Source organism: Sinocyclocheilus rhinocerous, unplaced genomic scaffold (genome assembly GCF_001515625.1).
Source record: "Sinocyclocheilus rhinocerous isolate Xijiao unplaced genomic scaffold, SAMN03320098_v1.1 scaffold780, whole genome shotgun sequence".
In the NCBI taxonomy this organism is placed as follows: domain Eukaryota; kingdom Metazoa; phylum Chordata; class Actinopteri; order Cypriniformes; family Cyprinidae; genus Sinocyclocheilus; species Sinocyclocheilus rhinocerous.
In genome coordinates, this window is record NW_015654937.1 from 863,932 (window position 1) to 880,553 (window position 16,622).

Here is a 16,622-nt window from a genome sequence, read left to right on the forward strand (position 1 = left end):
CAGAATTGTGTTGTTTTTTTTTAGATCATTTTAAGTCATTTCAGTTTATTTTTATTTATTTACTTATTTTTGCATACTAGATTGCAACTGGTCTTGTCTTCAGTTAAAGTGTGTAAATTCTCCATCATTAGTGTCACCAAATGGAATAGTTTTCAACCAGGTTTCAAGCACTCCAGCACAGATGAATAACCCCACCCTAAACTCACAACATTGGTTGTGCAAAAGTTGATGTGTCGAGCTAGTCTTAATGCTCAAACAACACAGAGTCAAACACTGAATAGGAATATGCCTACTTCTGTACTTGTGGAATACTACTTCTTCCATAGTAAGCGAAAACCAGTACACCAAAAGAGTAGTATGTCCAAATTCATAGTATTTGAAAAACAGCAAGCAAAAAGCACTCAGATTACCTACTTTATCTACCAAGAATCGAGAGTGCACATTGGATGGACTCTCAACTATCCCATGAAGCCGTAGAAGACAAGTTTTGAATGGCAGTGTAGCAATGACATTGACGGCTGGTCTTAATGCTCAAACAACACAGAGTCAAACACTGAATCGGAATATGCCTACTTCTGTTCTTGTGGAATACTACTTCTTCCATAGTATGCGAAAACCAGAACACCAAAAGAGTAGTATGTCCAAATTCATAGTATTTGAAAAACAGCAAGCAAAAAGCACTCAGATTACCTACTTTATCTACCAAGAATCGAGAGTGCACATTGGATGGACTCTCAACTATCCCATGAAGCCGTAGAAGACAAGTTTTGAATGGCAGTGTAGCAATGACATTGACGCTGGTAGGTCAAGTGACAGTAAGAACAAATGTGAATTTGATTCATACTACCCATGTTCATGATATGCAGAACATACTTTTTTAATGGTTGTGAAGTAATTTTCAAACAAATGTAGTATGCACATTTACTCTTTTATAGCCATATAATGAACTATGCTGATTCCTGTTTACAGGCGGGGGGAAAACAGGATGTGCTTACACCAAATAAAAATTAAAACCTTAACCTAAACTTCCTTTGCTGCCTTGCAAACACTGATATTTCCTACCAGAAATGTGAATCTAGGCGTTTCTGTGCTGTTGGGGTGAGCGAGAGGAAAGAGGTGTGCTGTTACTTCTTCCTGGTGGGAGTGGGGGACTTCATGCCGCGGGGTGCTGCAGAGGATTTGGCATTTTGGGGAGGAGCCGGAGACTTGGCCGCAGCAGGGGCAGGGGTGGCAGCCTTGGCAGTGGGAATTACGATGGGAACTGTGGGAGGCATGATCCTCTTGGGTGAGGGTGTGGGTTTGATGTCTGGAATCTTGTCGCCGTGTTTGTACACGCTGACGATGATGTCCACCGACTCGCCGCCGTACTTGTTTAGGACCGTCATGGTGTACTTGCCGGAGTCCTCCAGGGAAACGCCTTTGATGGTGAGGCTGGCGAACTTGCCCGAGTCCATGGCAATGACGTACTGATCACTGAGTTCTAATTCTTGATCGTTCTTAGACCAGCTGACCAGAGGTTTGGGGTCACCGCAGACTGTGCAGGTCAGACTCAGAGTCTGAAGAAAATAAAAACAAATGCATAAACGCATATTAATCTAAAAGCATCCTCAGTGGAAGTAGGTTGTCATTATAATGCTAAAGGCATAAATATGAGAAACAGCATGACTACATTAAGCAGATGCGCATAATTCTGAATGATAATATGAAATTCTGATGGTGCAATGGCAACTAAAAATCCTATGCATCTGTCTTTAACATTAAGAATAAATGTATAAAATATATTTTTTATTTATATATACTTGATATTTTACATATATTCAATATTCTTTTGACATCTATATATTTTTTTCATTAATCATATTAATTCAAATTAAGTGAATATAGACAAGTTATCATTCATAAAGTGACCATATCATTTTTTTCTGAAACCCTTTCATTAAAATATTTCCATAAATTAACACATAAATAAAGACATTTAAAATGTACTGCAGAACAGGAATGACCCTTTTTATTAATTTGTTGGTCTATACCTTCTTGCTGCATTTCTTCACCTTAAGAATTTTACAGTGAGAAACCAATTTCTGAAGAATGTGTCTAGCCTGTACATGACAGCATGAATCTAATGCTGTTTTTAGATTTATGTAGCTTTTATTTTGCCACAGTTATATTTTTTTCCAGTTTACGTGACATATTTCACCGTAATGGATTTCAACAAAATGACTCATTTGGGCTTTTTAGGGAGAAGAGCAGCTCAATGAAAACTAAAATATACAGTATGAAGCCCTGCGGTGGGGAGCTCTCACTGGAAAACCAGTGTGTACGTGACCTCTGCAGGTCATCGTGTGAAAGGTCTCTTCTCCCACATGAGTTTGCTTTAATGCAGTGGTTTTCAATCCTGGTCCTGGGGACCCATCGCTCTGCACATTTTATATGTCTATCTTATCTGACACACCCAGTTCAGTTCATGGAGTTCTCTCCTAAAGAGCTGCTGATCTGAATCAGGTGTGTTAAATAAGGAAGACACACAAAATATGCAGAGGGGTGGGTCCCCAGGACCAAGATTGAAAACCGCTGCTTTAATGGATCTAAGAGCCACTGACCTGCTGTTTATTTGATCTGAAAGAGAAAAGGATGCCGGGTGTTTCCAGCATCAACTATTCAGGCGAATCCTAATCCCACCAATATCCTTTCACAGGCAGAATACACCATATTCCCCAAGCTGGCTTCATGCTTGCAAGCAATGGATTATGAAGCCAAAGACAAAGGACATGGATCTTAGGGAGCGGAGGAGTACGACGCCCTCCAGCGCACACTCCCAGGGCTGAAGTGAAAAGCCGCAGAACGGCACTCACCGGCACGACTGCCTGCGGCAATACAGATCACTAATGCATTGGCTACAGCTCTCCATGGGTGACTGAAAGGAATGCTCTGGGTGCAATACAAGTTTAGGCCTACTGACAACATTTGAGGCATAATGTTGATTACTACAGAACATAATGTTGACTCATTGCTCAGTTTCTAAAAGCAAACAAAAATCATGGCTAAGGTAAAGAACATTCAATGGATGTCTATGGGGACAGTGTTCTGGGGGTTTCTAAACAGAAACGTGAAGTGCATAGTTTGGTCACTTAAGTTTGGGGACTAGTTCTCACAATTAACTAACTATTACCTATAACTTTTGCCTCAATAAACTCCTAATTTGCTGTTTATTCATAGTTAGTAAGGTAGTTGTTAAGTTTAGGTATGGGGTAGGATTAAGGGATCTAAAATATGGTCATGCAGAATAAGGCATTAATATTTCCTTCTATATACTAATAAACAGCCAATATGCTAGTCATATGCATGCTAACAATACATACAATATCACATCACACTCCATATAATTATATGTATGTATGTATGTATGTATAGGCATATTTTGTGGTCTTGACATGATTTTCTTCAAAGGGAAGTCAGATCAGAATCCAATTTCAGCTTAAACAAACCTTCTTTTCCATGATAGTTACAACATCAGGAAGACCACCAACCACTTTGCCACGATCTGACAGTGAAAACATCACAAAGTTAATTTTAGGAATATAATTACATATCAGCTATGACAGCATTTTTTCATCCCTGGATTTCCCTAAATACATCTCCTGTGTGTGCAGCTGCAACAGTGGCCTTTATAATTATAATTATAAACACATCTACACGGGATCAATTCCAGAACACGTGTTTGGGTTGACCATCTTTGTTATAACTCTTTTTTTTTCCTGAGTGGAAAAAGCCTTTAAAAATAGACAAAAACATTTCGAAAACATGACAGTCTTGCCATCACCTTCAACATTGATGTGTTTTTCTCATTAATGCTGATTCTGCTAGGGAGGTTAAAAGTATCTGAGCTGTTGTTGAAGTATTTCACGTGATACTCAATTAAGTTCAAATGTAATTGGGTTCTTTTTCGCAATACTCCCATTCAGGCATCATACATTTTTCATATATTTTCCCCCCTGAGGTCCAATTATAATGTTTAGTAAAGGTTGTTTTATGCTAACAGTTAATAACTTAGTTTGCTGTGACTACTCACAACCCTCTCTCTGACCATTAAAATTAAACGAGGAAGTTTTTTTTTTTTTTTTTTTGCTGGTTTAAATTTTAATAAAATGGGGTACATGAAGTGACACAATTGCTAAACATTTTGTTTCTACTTAATTTAATTGTGTTCAATCTACTTAAATATGTAAAACTGTTTGTTAAAAAAAAAAGTTTACTTAATTTGGTGGGTACTACCAAAAAATGTTTGTATCATAAACTGAAACAAGGCAGTGGTTTTTTATTTCACAGCATGTTTTGCATATGGTTGGATCAGAAGAGTAAATGTTGAAAGTGTTAAGATGTTGACTTGAAGTGTTTTTGAGTAAAGGGAAAGACCTGGTAGTGTTCAATGATCAATTAAATTTTTGTGGTTACCATTGAGCTGAAGCGTGGTGCTGGTCACACTTTATTTTAAGGTCCAATTCTCGAGATTAACAAACCATTAACTATGAATTTGGTCTCAATAAACTCCTAATTTGCTGTTTATTAATAGTTAGTAAGGTAGTTGTTAAGTTTAGGTATGGGGCAGGATTAGGGATGTAGAATATGGTCATGCAGAATAAGTGGAGAACCGTTTTTACATACCAGGTACGTATTGCGGCGGTTCAGAATTCAAATATCCGGGGACTGTCGCTAAAAGTTAATGCTCGTGTTGGAAATATGCCCTACACCAGACCCAACCCTAAACCTACCCGATAGTGTTAACAAATGCAAAACTGATATAAAAACGCAAGTGGATGCAACCGTGCCATTTGAACGTCCTTATATGCAGATTTGAGCTGTTTTGTCGAACCGTAGTTACACGGGATTCAAACTGGAGCTCCTCACCTCTCAACTACGTCTCCGTACTTCCTGAGCTACCGAACAAACCTACCGTCTATGAAAACCCATAGATATGAAGATGGATATGTGTGATGCTAACATTCAAAAGCAAAAGTTTTCAAATCTCCCAGCATATTAAAATTGTTTAGAAGTCATAACATAATACTCGGTTACACTTTATTTCGATAGTCCATTTTAGACATTCTATTAACTATAAGTAACTTTGTAACTACATGTCAACTACATGTCAACTAATTCTCATTAATTTGCAACTACATGTCTACTAACTCTCAGAGTAGACTGTTAAGGTTAGGTTTAGTAGAGTAAGTTGACAAAGAAAGTGTTAGAAGATATTAAGCAGACAGTCTACTAATACTCTACTAACTGCTAGTTGACTTGTAGTTGCAAAGTTACTTACTGCTAATAGAATGTCTAAAGTGGACTATCGAAATAAAGTGTTATCTAATATTCTTCAAGTAATTGTGCGAAAATTACGCTTTATTAATCGAAACTCTGTAAATTTGTGTGAACAGGAATAAAAGGTGTTGGAGTTATACTGCCTCTAGTGTTCATTTCTTTTGGAAACTGCAGTGATATGTACTTATTGGTATTTTGCATATTTTGCATCTCGCGAAAAAGTGCCCCTAGGTACGTTTTTGCCATGAGACCAGGTAGGTTAATAATAGGCATGCTAATAAGCAACTAGTTAATAGTGAGAATTGGTCCCTATACTAAAGTGTTACCGTGGAGCTTGTAGTTAAGGTTGTGGGTGGCTACATTAATTAAGTTTATAGTGTATGTTTCTCCATTCAAAGAGCAATAATTGCATTGCTCAACATCAATGCAGTGACGAGTAACTTCCTACCGAAAAAAATCAAGTGTTCATATTACTCACAATTTATAAGTAATAAGTTGTGTAATGTATTGCTGAATGTTAATTAGACTTTACCTAAATTATTTTAGTGTGTCGTAGCTGGTAAATGTAGGTGCTCTTCAGTCAACACATGGGAAGAATTCTACCCAAACAAATTGAGTGCAAATTGCTACCTCAGTTTTGTTGAGTATAGTCTATAGGTTTGTTTTTACAACTCACGTTCTTCGGAGAGGTCCAGGGTACGAGAATGCATCTTCTCGGGATCCACAATCTCAATAGTGTACATTCCTTTATCCTTATCAGTCGTTTCGACTATCTCCAAAGTTGCCATTGCTGGGTTGCCACCAATTCTCATCCTTTCTGATGCACTGATTTTAGAATCCCTTGAAGTACAAAGAGTAAATGAATGCAAAGAAACCCATTAATATCTGTTCATCACTGAGAGAATGATAAAACCAATACAATCACAAGCATGCTTTTAACATGTTACACCAAAGGCCTGTTTAATCCCAATCCCTTTTTAAGATCAATTGTTTGCTCATTTTCCATAGAGTAAATGCTCTCAAAACGTTAGACATGCCTTTTTTTTTTAAGTGGGGCATCAAATTAGCATGTCCCTAGTGTAAAATTAGACACGGCGGGTGTGCCACGACTGAATGTGAAATTTCCCCTGCATTAATACCTGCTCTGCATGTGATTCAAAACGTGCAACAGGGTGAGGAAAGACCCAGAATAGCCTCTTCAAAATGCTAATACAGGGATTTGAGAAGCCATGGGAGCAGGAAGAGGCTTTTCTCACTGCGTTAGAATTTCACATGCTACTGAATCACCTCCAGGGCAGAGCATTAGGCAACTGCAATCAGAATGATTTGTTTTGTGTCGACAACAGAGCGAGGAACAAGACAGACTCTTTATTCCTGTAATTTCCTGTAGTTCAATAATCATTTATTTTGTTCACCTCACACTAAAGCAACACAAAACTATAGACCAAAATCTGAAAACCATGTTTTACATGTAGAGTCGTTGTCACGCCTGGGGACATGAAGAGGCATGTGCATTTCATTTGCAAGCGTATTTGTGTATCTTTTTTTTTTATTCTAGGAAATCGTTTCAAGGGAGAGTGGAAAATGGGCATACTTTTGTTTCCAATGGATCTTCATCTCCTCTGTGTAATATTTCATATGGCATTGCAGCATAATGCCCTCCGCAGTGCACTGAATCGACAACTCGGAGGCGCTGGATCCTGTCCAGGTCCAAAAAAGAAGGAAAGAGATCTTAAAATTCACCAACATTGCTGTGATTCACCATGTGTTAAAGCTGAGATTCTTTGCTATTTATGCAAAGATTTTCAAGTAGGCACCCAGCGACAAGGAACAACTGTTTTTCTCTTCAAAATGATCCTACTGTTTTCATGTTATAGTTTTTTGGAATAAAGATTAAGAATTATTTTAGAATGCTGGAAACTGAAGTGGGTAGAAGTGCCATGAATTGGTCAACCGCTGTAGTTTACATTAATTGTGTGTAAACAAATTTGTGAATCTGACGAAACATATTTTACCTCAAAATCATAAGTAATTATAATTCGAAAAATATAATATTCATCAACACTGTCCTATGTAGGGATTTTGTAGCCTATCCAAGCATCTCAGGGCGAAGACAGGGATGGATGGCCAGTCCTCAAAAAGGCCTCAAAAAATAATATATATTATTTAAATTATTGTTATGTATTTTACCAGTCAAAAGTTTGGACACACTTGACTGAATTTATGCTTCTAACGCTCTTTGTGAATGAACAGCTTATGCTTATAAAAGCTTAAAATTGGCTTTATATAATTGTAATAGTATTTTTATCTACTTTGTATATTAATTTTTATTTGATGGATTTACTATTAAGCTTATGCGCTTTTTTAAATCTGGATATGTTTTCAGAAGAATCACTTAAACATATCGACAAGGCATGCTTTTTAGCAAAAGAGTATCAGAGTCTCGCTTGGTTTACAGTCATACAATTCATCACTAAGATCCTGACTGCTCCAGCGCAGCACTAAAAATGAACTATGGGAAACCATAAAAAGTTCATAATTGAAGTTCTGGTTCATTTTAAGTTAGATGACCAGATTTAGAGTCCATGGATAGAGAAGATGAGAGAGGGGTGGAAGACGGTTGATTTAAAATCAGTTGATGTTAACACAAGGAAAGACATGCTGGCTTTGGAGAGCCAAATGACGAGCACGATGATACATGTCATACACACCAGAGATACGACTGAGCTCGTTAATGATGTCATCAAAAGCTGTGGGCGAGAAAAAGACATCTGTAATATATGTTTTATGGTACATTTTCCAGCACACATTTACATTTTTCTATATTTGATAAGACAATCCTGAGAGACGGTACCTTTGCCAGAAACATCAATCTGTGACACATCTTGGCCTCTGTCATCAGTGATGGTTGCTTTATATAGTCCCACATCCTTCTTGGAGAACTACAATATCAGGATAAAAAATTGAAATAAAAAATACAGCATCTCACAAAAACAGGACTTTTTGATGCTTTTTTTAGAGCATTACTGTCAGAATAGGTTTTGTGCTACATTGTCTTGGGAGTAAATTATAGCTATTTCATATAGTTTTGTAAGAATAATTCTGACAAAAAAATGTCAAAGAATAACCAGCATTAAAAAAAATTACTATGGCACTGAATTGATTGAGACCCTTGGTTTCAATCCCTGGGAGTCAAAAACTCTTAAGGTTATTTCTCATGTGAAATGTTCTTATGGTAGTTCTCACAAGATCTCAGGAGCGATTACAACAAATACACTATAATTTTGTCATGCATCAAGCTTCTTTGTATTTATGGAAGTTGCACAAGCTGTTTTACTTTGTAACTGGGAAGAATATCGACTGAAACAAAAGCAGAGCAATTACCCATAACAGTCCAGCAGGGATTATTTGTCTTTTTACTGAAATAACCGTAGCTATGGCACTTAGCGTTGAGCATGATTCAGTGCACTTTTGATCAATTTTAAACTTTGATTATGGAAAACACAAACGACTGTTATTGACTAAACTAGTGATCATGAACCCATAAATGGGTCACAGGTCCGTTCTGTTCTCTGGACATGATGGGAAAAAAAAACAATTGTAAATGCTACTAATAAATTGCAATTAGCCATATAAATGTGTATAGAATCACAATATTAAGAGACCATGAATAGTAAAACATTCAAGAGAAGTAGAAAAAGATTCCCCTCATATTTAGTTGTTGACATCAAAAGGCTGTGCATCAAACTCGTTTTTTTTTTAAGTAAATTCACTAATGCTAATGGATAATACTAATACAATCTAGCCCAGTGTTTTTAGATCACTGTTATACAAAGTTCTGTCATGAAACTCTAGATGGTGCAGGCTGATAGGTTCTAACTCAATCTGATAGAATCTCATCATTGGTTTCTTTTCACGTCACCAGCCAATGAGCTTGCTGCTCAACATTCAAATACTTGGCTAGTGCTTGCTGTAGCAGTTGCAGCACGCTTAAAATTACCCTCCACCTTCCCCAGCTCCACCTGTATAGATCTGCTACGGGGTCATTTCATGTATGTTATATATGGATGTTGTTTCATATATGTTAAATGTGCAGCAGCAGTATTTCCTACATGCTCACAGCAGCATGTCTGTGGATGTATTAGCAGTAGCAAGTCTGTTCCGCCAAGACAAAACACATAAACATTGTTATGTCTCTCCGAGAGTTGTCATGACAGAAGTATTCACTGGAAATATTAAATAACCTGGAATATAATATTTTAGGTGAAATACTCTTTTAATATATTTCAATGTGTGATTTTAAGGTTTTTTGGTTAACTTTTGTATGATAAGCAATTTTGGCACAGTTAAAAACCACTTTGCTAAACTATTTTTTAGCTCTCGTGTTTATGGAATGAAGTGCTCACATTAGTAAGGGGGAACTTGCAGACTCCTGAGCTCAAGTCGGCAGGCACCTCAGGAATCACCTCTACATCGTCCTTATACCACTGGAACACAGAGTCCTTCTTCAAATTAGCCACCTGAAGGGGGTCAGACATGCAAGAAAATGCCAATATATCATCAGTCAGTCAAAGACATTCAGTTTGCTTTGGCTAAATCATTCCCATTCAACTTGCCTTGCAAACAAGAGTGACAGAGGCATTATCCCCAATTTGAGCGGACAGGAACTCCATAAAGTGAGGGCCTGAAAAAAATGAATTACAAAACTCGAAGAATCAGTGAGCAACCCTACTGCTAAATAAATAAATAAATAAGCCAGCCTAAGTGGTTTGCTAGTCTCACAGTCTGCCCAAGATGGTTTTTATCTGTTTTAGCTGGGAGGTAAAGTGACAAAACTTGGAACCTTTTCTAAATCTACTAGTCTGAGAAGAATATACTACATAATACAGTGTAAAAGAGAGACTGGCATATTATTAACAATCTCTTGTATTTTCTATGGAAGCAAGTCATACAAAAAAAAAAAAAAAACATAAGGGCAATGACAGAATTTTCATTTTAGGCTGAACTATTCATGTAAGCCATTTTTAAGCAGAAAACAAATAAACGATTTTGTAGATAATGCAAAGCTTGTTTGTAAAAAAGTAATACCAAGAATGGATTACAAAACCACAGGGTCTAATTCGCTCTATCTGAAGTTTATTTAAACAGCTACATCAACAGGATGAGTGCAGTACCCTCTTTCACACGAATGTACTCCCTCCTTTGGTATTCCGCCTCAGCCAGCGCTGCCTTGAAGGCTGGAAAAGGAAAATAAAGCAGGAACTATAAGAGGTCAGTGAGTAGAGTTCAACAGAGGAGCACAGTATCTCAAGATGAGAGCTGCAGAAGCCCTAGAGCGATGCTGGCTCTCACCGTCTCCGATCAGCACCAGAGAGGACTGGGTCTTGGCTCTGCCATCTTGGATCTGCACAGTGAAAGTGCCCTCGCTGTCGTCAGTGAAATGATCCATCACCATCTCAATAATGCCCGTAGCTGCATCGTGACTCATTTTAGTTTGCTGTGAAAAAGCCAGAGAGGTAAACATTTCTCTCCTGGGCTTTTCTTAGGAGGCTCATGCAAATAGAACAGAAAAACATAACAGATGGTAGTATTGCAATGGAGCTGTTTATTTGGATTGGTTATGTTTTCTTGCACAGCAAAGGTTGGAGCTAAGCTTAAAGTGATAGATCACTGAGAATGACAATTGTGTAATCCAATACAAAACCAGTCCATGCTGGTCTTTTCATTTCAATGAGAGGGATGCACCAATATTCAATTGCTGGCTGATATCGAAAAGCAGATAATTATGTCTGATATCCAGTTAAACTGATTAAAATTCAATACTACAAAAAAAAAAAACCACTAAAAGCTAAAATCACACAATTATAATGTACAGTACACAAGTTCATATTTAATTTTAGATATGTTATCGGTTACATTTAACAAGCAATTATTAAATTATGAAGATTTGTGACAAAGGATATTAGAATATATAATTAAATATACTATATGTGACCCTGGACCGCAAAACCAGTCATAAGGGTCAATTTGTATGATCTTTACTTAATGTCCTAATGATTTTTGGCATAAAAGAAAAATAAATAATTTTGACCCATACAATGTATTTTTGGCTATTGCTACAAATATACCCCTGCGACTTAAGACTGGTTTTGTGGTCCAGGGTCACATATTGGTCGATATATATCTAAAATAATCTGATAACAAATATAATACTAATATTTAGCATATCCCTAGAGACCACTTGCTGTCAAGTAATATTGTCAGTACATAATGACTTAGAAAATAGTAATTCACATTCAGAAGTCACATGGACCCTGTTTATGGTGCTTTTATTGTGCTGTTAAACATCTTCTTTTATGTTCCACAAAAGAAAGAAAGTCATATGGGGTTTGGAAGAACCTGAGAATGAGTAAATAATGACAGATTTTAAAATTTTTGGGTGAATTATCCCTTTAATATAGAACTCCCTGCTTACTGTTTATGAACTAATGCAGACATGTGGTTGCCTGTACCATTTTATTTGCAGTTGTTTACCTCACAGTTGACAAGCTCCTTGTTATTGGCAAAGAATTTGTAGGTCACAGCAGAGGAGATGCCCTCAGCTTGCAGCCAAAAGCGCATACGGCCTCTCTCTAGAATCTTATAGGCCAGTTCAGTCTTCAGAGGAATAACTGCGACAGAAGAGTCACGCGTGACAATCTGACATGTTGTCTTGTGTGTTCTCACGGTACATTCGCATGACCTTAGACTTGTGAAATAGCACATGCCGATCCTATATAAAAATTTGATTTTAAGCAATAAGTCTTGTTGCATGTTACAGTGAATTCATCATGCTAAAATGGTATTTTCAGGCACAGTGTGAAGCCAAATCCATTTAACTTTGGAAAAATCACTGCAATAGCCTCAAGTGTTTTATAAAACTATAGTAATTTGAAAAAAAGACACTAATGTTTAATAAATAGTATAATACATCATGGCATATAGTTTATTACTGTAGGGCCATTTATGGTTGCCAAGCAATGTAGCAACTAGGCAGATTAAAATTCAGGGTTCCCATACTTGAATATTCCCATCTATGACTTTTATAGATAAAATCATAGATCAGTGATCGATTTTTGCACTCACAAAAAAGTCATTTTTAGCCAAATAAATATTTCAGAGCAAAGAATAATTAGACAAAAATGTATATGCACTATAGAAATTTTGTAAACACTTCACAATAAAATTATATACATTAACATTAGTTAAAGCTGCAGTCCGTAACTGTTCAAAATTTATATAATAAGCGAGTACACCATGAATCCATTTTCCAAACCGTGTTTTTGGCCTGTCCTGAATCACTACGGTACACCTATAATAAGTGTTTCTATAAGTGTCGAGTGTGCATGTTGAACATGTTTCGTGTTCAATCTCTACTATGCAGGGTCACTTACTTGGGTTGCGTATGTCATAGCTGAGGGCCAACATCTTCTCCAGCTCTAAAGTGGAGAACAGAAGCAACTATAATTTTTTTATCAACTATCATCATTATCAACAATTTCAAGGCGATCACAACACAAATCTTTATTATTATTATTAAGGATCTTTGACATATATTATATTATGGCAGCAGTGTTGGGGGTAATGCATTACAAGTAACGTGAGTTACGTAATCAGATTACTTTTTTCCAAGTAACTAGTAAAGTAACGCATTACTTTTTAATTTACAAGAAAATATCTGAGTTACTTTTTCAATTTTTTTATATTAAAAGCAAACAAGCAAGCCCAGCCCAGATTTAAAAAGTAACGCAAAAGTAACGTAACGCATTACTAAAAAGTAAAAGTAACGTAACGCATTACTAAAAAGTAACTAAGTAACGTAATTAGTTACTTTTTTAGGAAGTAACGCAATATTGTAATGCATTACTTTTAAAAGTAACTTTCCCCAACACTCTATGGCAGCTATTTCACAGAAAATGATGTGATATCCATAATACAGATCAACATGCAGACAAGTATCTGATATCTGAATCAAATATGATTCAAATCTGTCAGTGGAATGTTTTGATAGTGTCTGGTACACTATATAATTTTGAGGAAGGGCATTAATAATGAAGGTGATAGTCATAATATATTAACAGGCCTCACCTTCTGCTAAGATCTTGTATCTGGCGGAGGCACCATCAGTATGTGTAACAGACACAGAGTATGTGCCCAAATCCTCTTTGTCTGGGTTCTTAAAAAGCAAAGTTGAGCTACAGAAGCAAATGAGCAAACATTAGTGTCTGTTCGGTGGAACAACAAAAGGAAAACAAACGGAATTGAATATGCACAGACTGTGGCATTGCCCTAAATATGCTTTGAGCGAATATGTATATGGTCCAGATCTAGTTAGGACACATCGTATGTGTGTTTTTCTTACTGGCTGCCTGATGTCTTGACGACGGTTCCCTTAGAGAAGTCAGTAATTTCTTGGTAGGACTTCTTCCACGCAAACTTTGATTTCTCCATCATTTGGCAGCTCTCAAAAGAGAGATAAATGTCACCTGATTCCTCATCGACGCCACATTTGATTTCCTGGGTGCCTTCAACATAACAGAAGTGGAGAAGAATTTGCGAACAAGTAGACAAGATGTGCAGACTACAAAACAGGTACTGTAGGATATGCCGGATTTATAGGACACAGTGGGATTATTGGTCAGTATATTCCCTATGATTAGAGAAAGTTGGGAGACACACTATTAATTATTTTCCGATTTAAATGAATATTATATTCATTTATACAACAGTTCGTTCTGGTTCTCAAATCTGATTGGTTGAGAACCGTGAGATATTGTACTGGTATCGCTACAGGAGCGCCCTTTCACAATTTTGTATCACTCCGCTTGTGCTAGCCGGGTCTATGTTTTTTTTTTTTTTATTCACTGAGCTAATCGTAGAGTACGTTAGACAGTTAATATAAGAAGAAACGTCTAGCTTCGCGGTCTCTCTCTCTCATTTGGATGCACGTCTTGCCGCATTGTTTCTCTCTTATAACCTCATTATTTCTCACTAACAACCTAACTGAAGCAGCATATGCCCTTGATACGAATTCTAAAAGTGACGTATGTTTAACTGTCAACTTGAGCTTTGAATCCGTGGCGGAAGGAAGTAGTTCCGCACAAAAGAGGGTTTTATTAGGCACTCCGTTGTTTCTTGCTTAATTACACACGTTCCGTCGAACTGTTGTATAAACGCAATATCACTCTCGTACGAGAGCGATACCGGCTCTATATCAGCGGCTGTGATTGCCTGCGGCCTCGTGCCTCTGGCCTAATCACAGCCATGCTGATATAGAGCCGGTATCGCTCTCGTACTCGAGTGATATTGCTCATATACTAATTTATATGTTTAATTACTAATATGGATATTTTCATTTGATCTTAATATTAATTAGATGATATTTCGCTCCTCTGAAGATCTAAAATGGACTACAAATGTCACATGTAAAAACGTCCCGTTGATGACATTTAACACCCCTGATGTCAAATGCCATTGGTTCCAATGTGTCTTGTAACCAAATGTCATTGAAATCAAACCTGATGCAGCACCATATTTCATTTTCAGTAAAAAATCAGCTTGCATTTCGGTCTGCCACACAAAGCTAATACGGTTTCAGAAGACTTATTATATATTTTATTAAGGATTACATATATTATATAATATTGTGCACCACTTTTATATGTCTCATTTTGTGGCTTTACCAGTTTTAATTCATTTGGTAACACTTTACAATAAGGTTCATTAGTTAACATTAGTTAACATGAACTAAGCATGAACAGCATTTATTAATCTTAGTTAATGTTAATTTCAACTTTTACTAATGCATTATTAAAATCAAAAGTTGTGCTTGTTAACATTAGTTAATGCACTGTGAATTAACATGAACTAACAATGAACAACTGTATTAACTGTATCATTAACTAACATTAACAAAGATGACTAAATACTGTAATAAATGTATTGTTCATTGTTTGTTCATGTTAGTTAATACATTAACTAACATTAACTAATGGAACCTTACCATTCATTTCCATTATTTGGAAAGTGGCCAGGATATTCTGGAAATTCACTTTTTCCACACAGCAAATAATACTATTCCAGTTAATAAGTTTAAGCCAAGAAAATAATTTTCATTTTAAATTATTATTATTAGGTGAATTATTGCTGTAAACTGTAAAAAGTGGTGACTTGCAGTTGTGACCTTGAACAATTTTTACCTGATTTAATGCATAAAGATTAGTTTTATTAATTAGTTGGTATAAATTAATGTATTTAGATGGATTCAGTTATGTTAAATAATATTTTTTATTTGAATAAATCCAGTTACTTTAGTTGCTACCATTTTTTTGGGTTTCCATTTTTTTCAGGTTAGTGGTATAAAAGCATAATGAAATTAATTTCCAAAAAAATTATAAAATGAAAAAAAATAAATAAAATAAAATAAAATGAAATAAAATGAAAAAAATAAAAAGAAAAAAGGTAAGTAGAAAAACATCTATATTCAAAATAAATTAATAAAAATAATAAAAGAAAAATGATTTTTTCAGAATACACAGCAATTTTTTAAAAGCAGTCAATTGAGAAAAACTGGATTTACTGCATCTACCATGAAGGCCTACCATTAAAAGCCGTGCTTGCACAGGTTCTGTGTGATCCTTTTCACTAATATCCTCTGCGTCTCAATCGGGCTCAAATTGATAAGCAATATAGACGACGTCATTGTTTACAATACAACCGGAGCACATGCCGCTATGTTGAGGGGCGGAACGTTTAGACGCGCGCACACTGGGCCAGCTAATCAATCAGAGCCCATCGTGTATTTCTGAGGGAGGGGCTTCATAAAAGCAGGAAATGATCAGTGCGTTCAGAGGAGAAGGGACAGAGAGGTGTGGAATAAAGGTAAATTATGTGAAAAAGAATGCGTTTTTTAACAAACGAAGCATTAACACATGTTAGACTGCACCCCATAAACACAATCAAGCCTATAAAAAAAACAGTCAACCACCCCTTTAAGACTAACATATTGATACTAAGACCCAAAAAACTTTCATTTTGATTTCATGGGGACTTTAAGCTGTCCGCTCTACAGTACTGGTTTACCTGGCAGTGCCTTGATGCACACAGGGTCAGAGGGGGTTGAAGCAACACCAATGCCCTGGGCATTCTCTGCCTGCACACGGAACACATAAGACTCGCCTGTCTCTAGACCCTTGACCTGCAAAAATTCAAACAATACGTTTGATAAAGCCATAGAGAAACACACCAGTATTCATACTTCCATGTCT

At 36.5% G+C, this 16,622-nt stretch overlaps 1 protein-coding gene across 1 annotated transcript in view; it reads right to left on the bottom strand.

The window, feature by feature from the left end:
* Positions 1–523: 523 nt before the first annotated feature.
* Positions 524–16,622, bottom strand: part of LOC107717844 (myomesin-2-like) — a 38,895-nt gene continuing 22,796 nt past the window's right edge. Inside the window, exons 20-34 of the mRNA XM_016524724.1 lie at positions 16,438–16,552; positions 13,718–13,880; positions 13,444–13,550; positions 12,750–12,794; positions 11,851–11,987; positions 10,669–10,813; positions 10,491–10,553; positions 9,933–10,000; positions 9,723–9,836; positions 8,171–8,258; positions 8,028–8,066; positions 6,911–7,016; positions 5,993–6,156; positions 3,486–3,541; positions 524–1,556 (exon numbers count right to left, since the gene is read on the bottom strand). Of these exons, the coding sequence (XP_016380210.1) occupies positions 1,125–1,556; positions 3,486–3,541; positions 5,993–6,156; positions 6,911–7,016; positions 8,028–8,066; positions 8,171–8,258; positions 9,723–9,836; positions 9,933–10,000; positions 10,491–10,553; positions 10,669–10,813; positions 11,851–11,987; positions 12,750–12,794; positions 13,444–13,550; positions 13,718–13,880; positions 16,438–16,552 (1,842 nt within the window). The 3' untranslated portion in view covers positions 524–1,124. The remainder of the gene's footprint in view (positions 1,557–3,485; positions 3,542–5,992; positions 6,157–6,910; positions 7,017–8,027; positions 8,067–8,170; positions 8,259–9,722; positions 9,837–9,932; positions 10,001–10,490; positions 10,554–10,668; positions 10,814–11,850; positions 11,988–12,749; positions 12,795–13,443; positions 13,551–13,717; positions 13,881–16,437; positions 16,553–16,622) is intronic.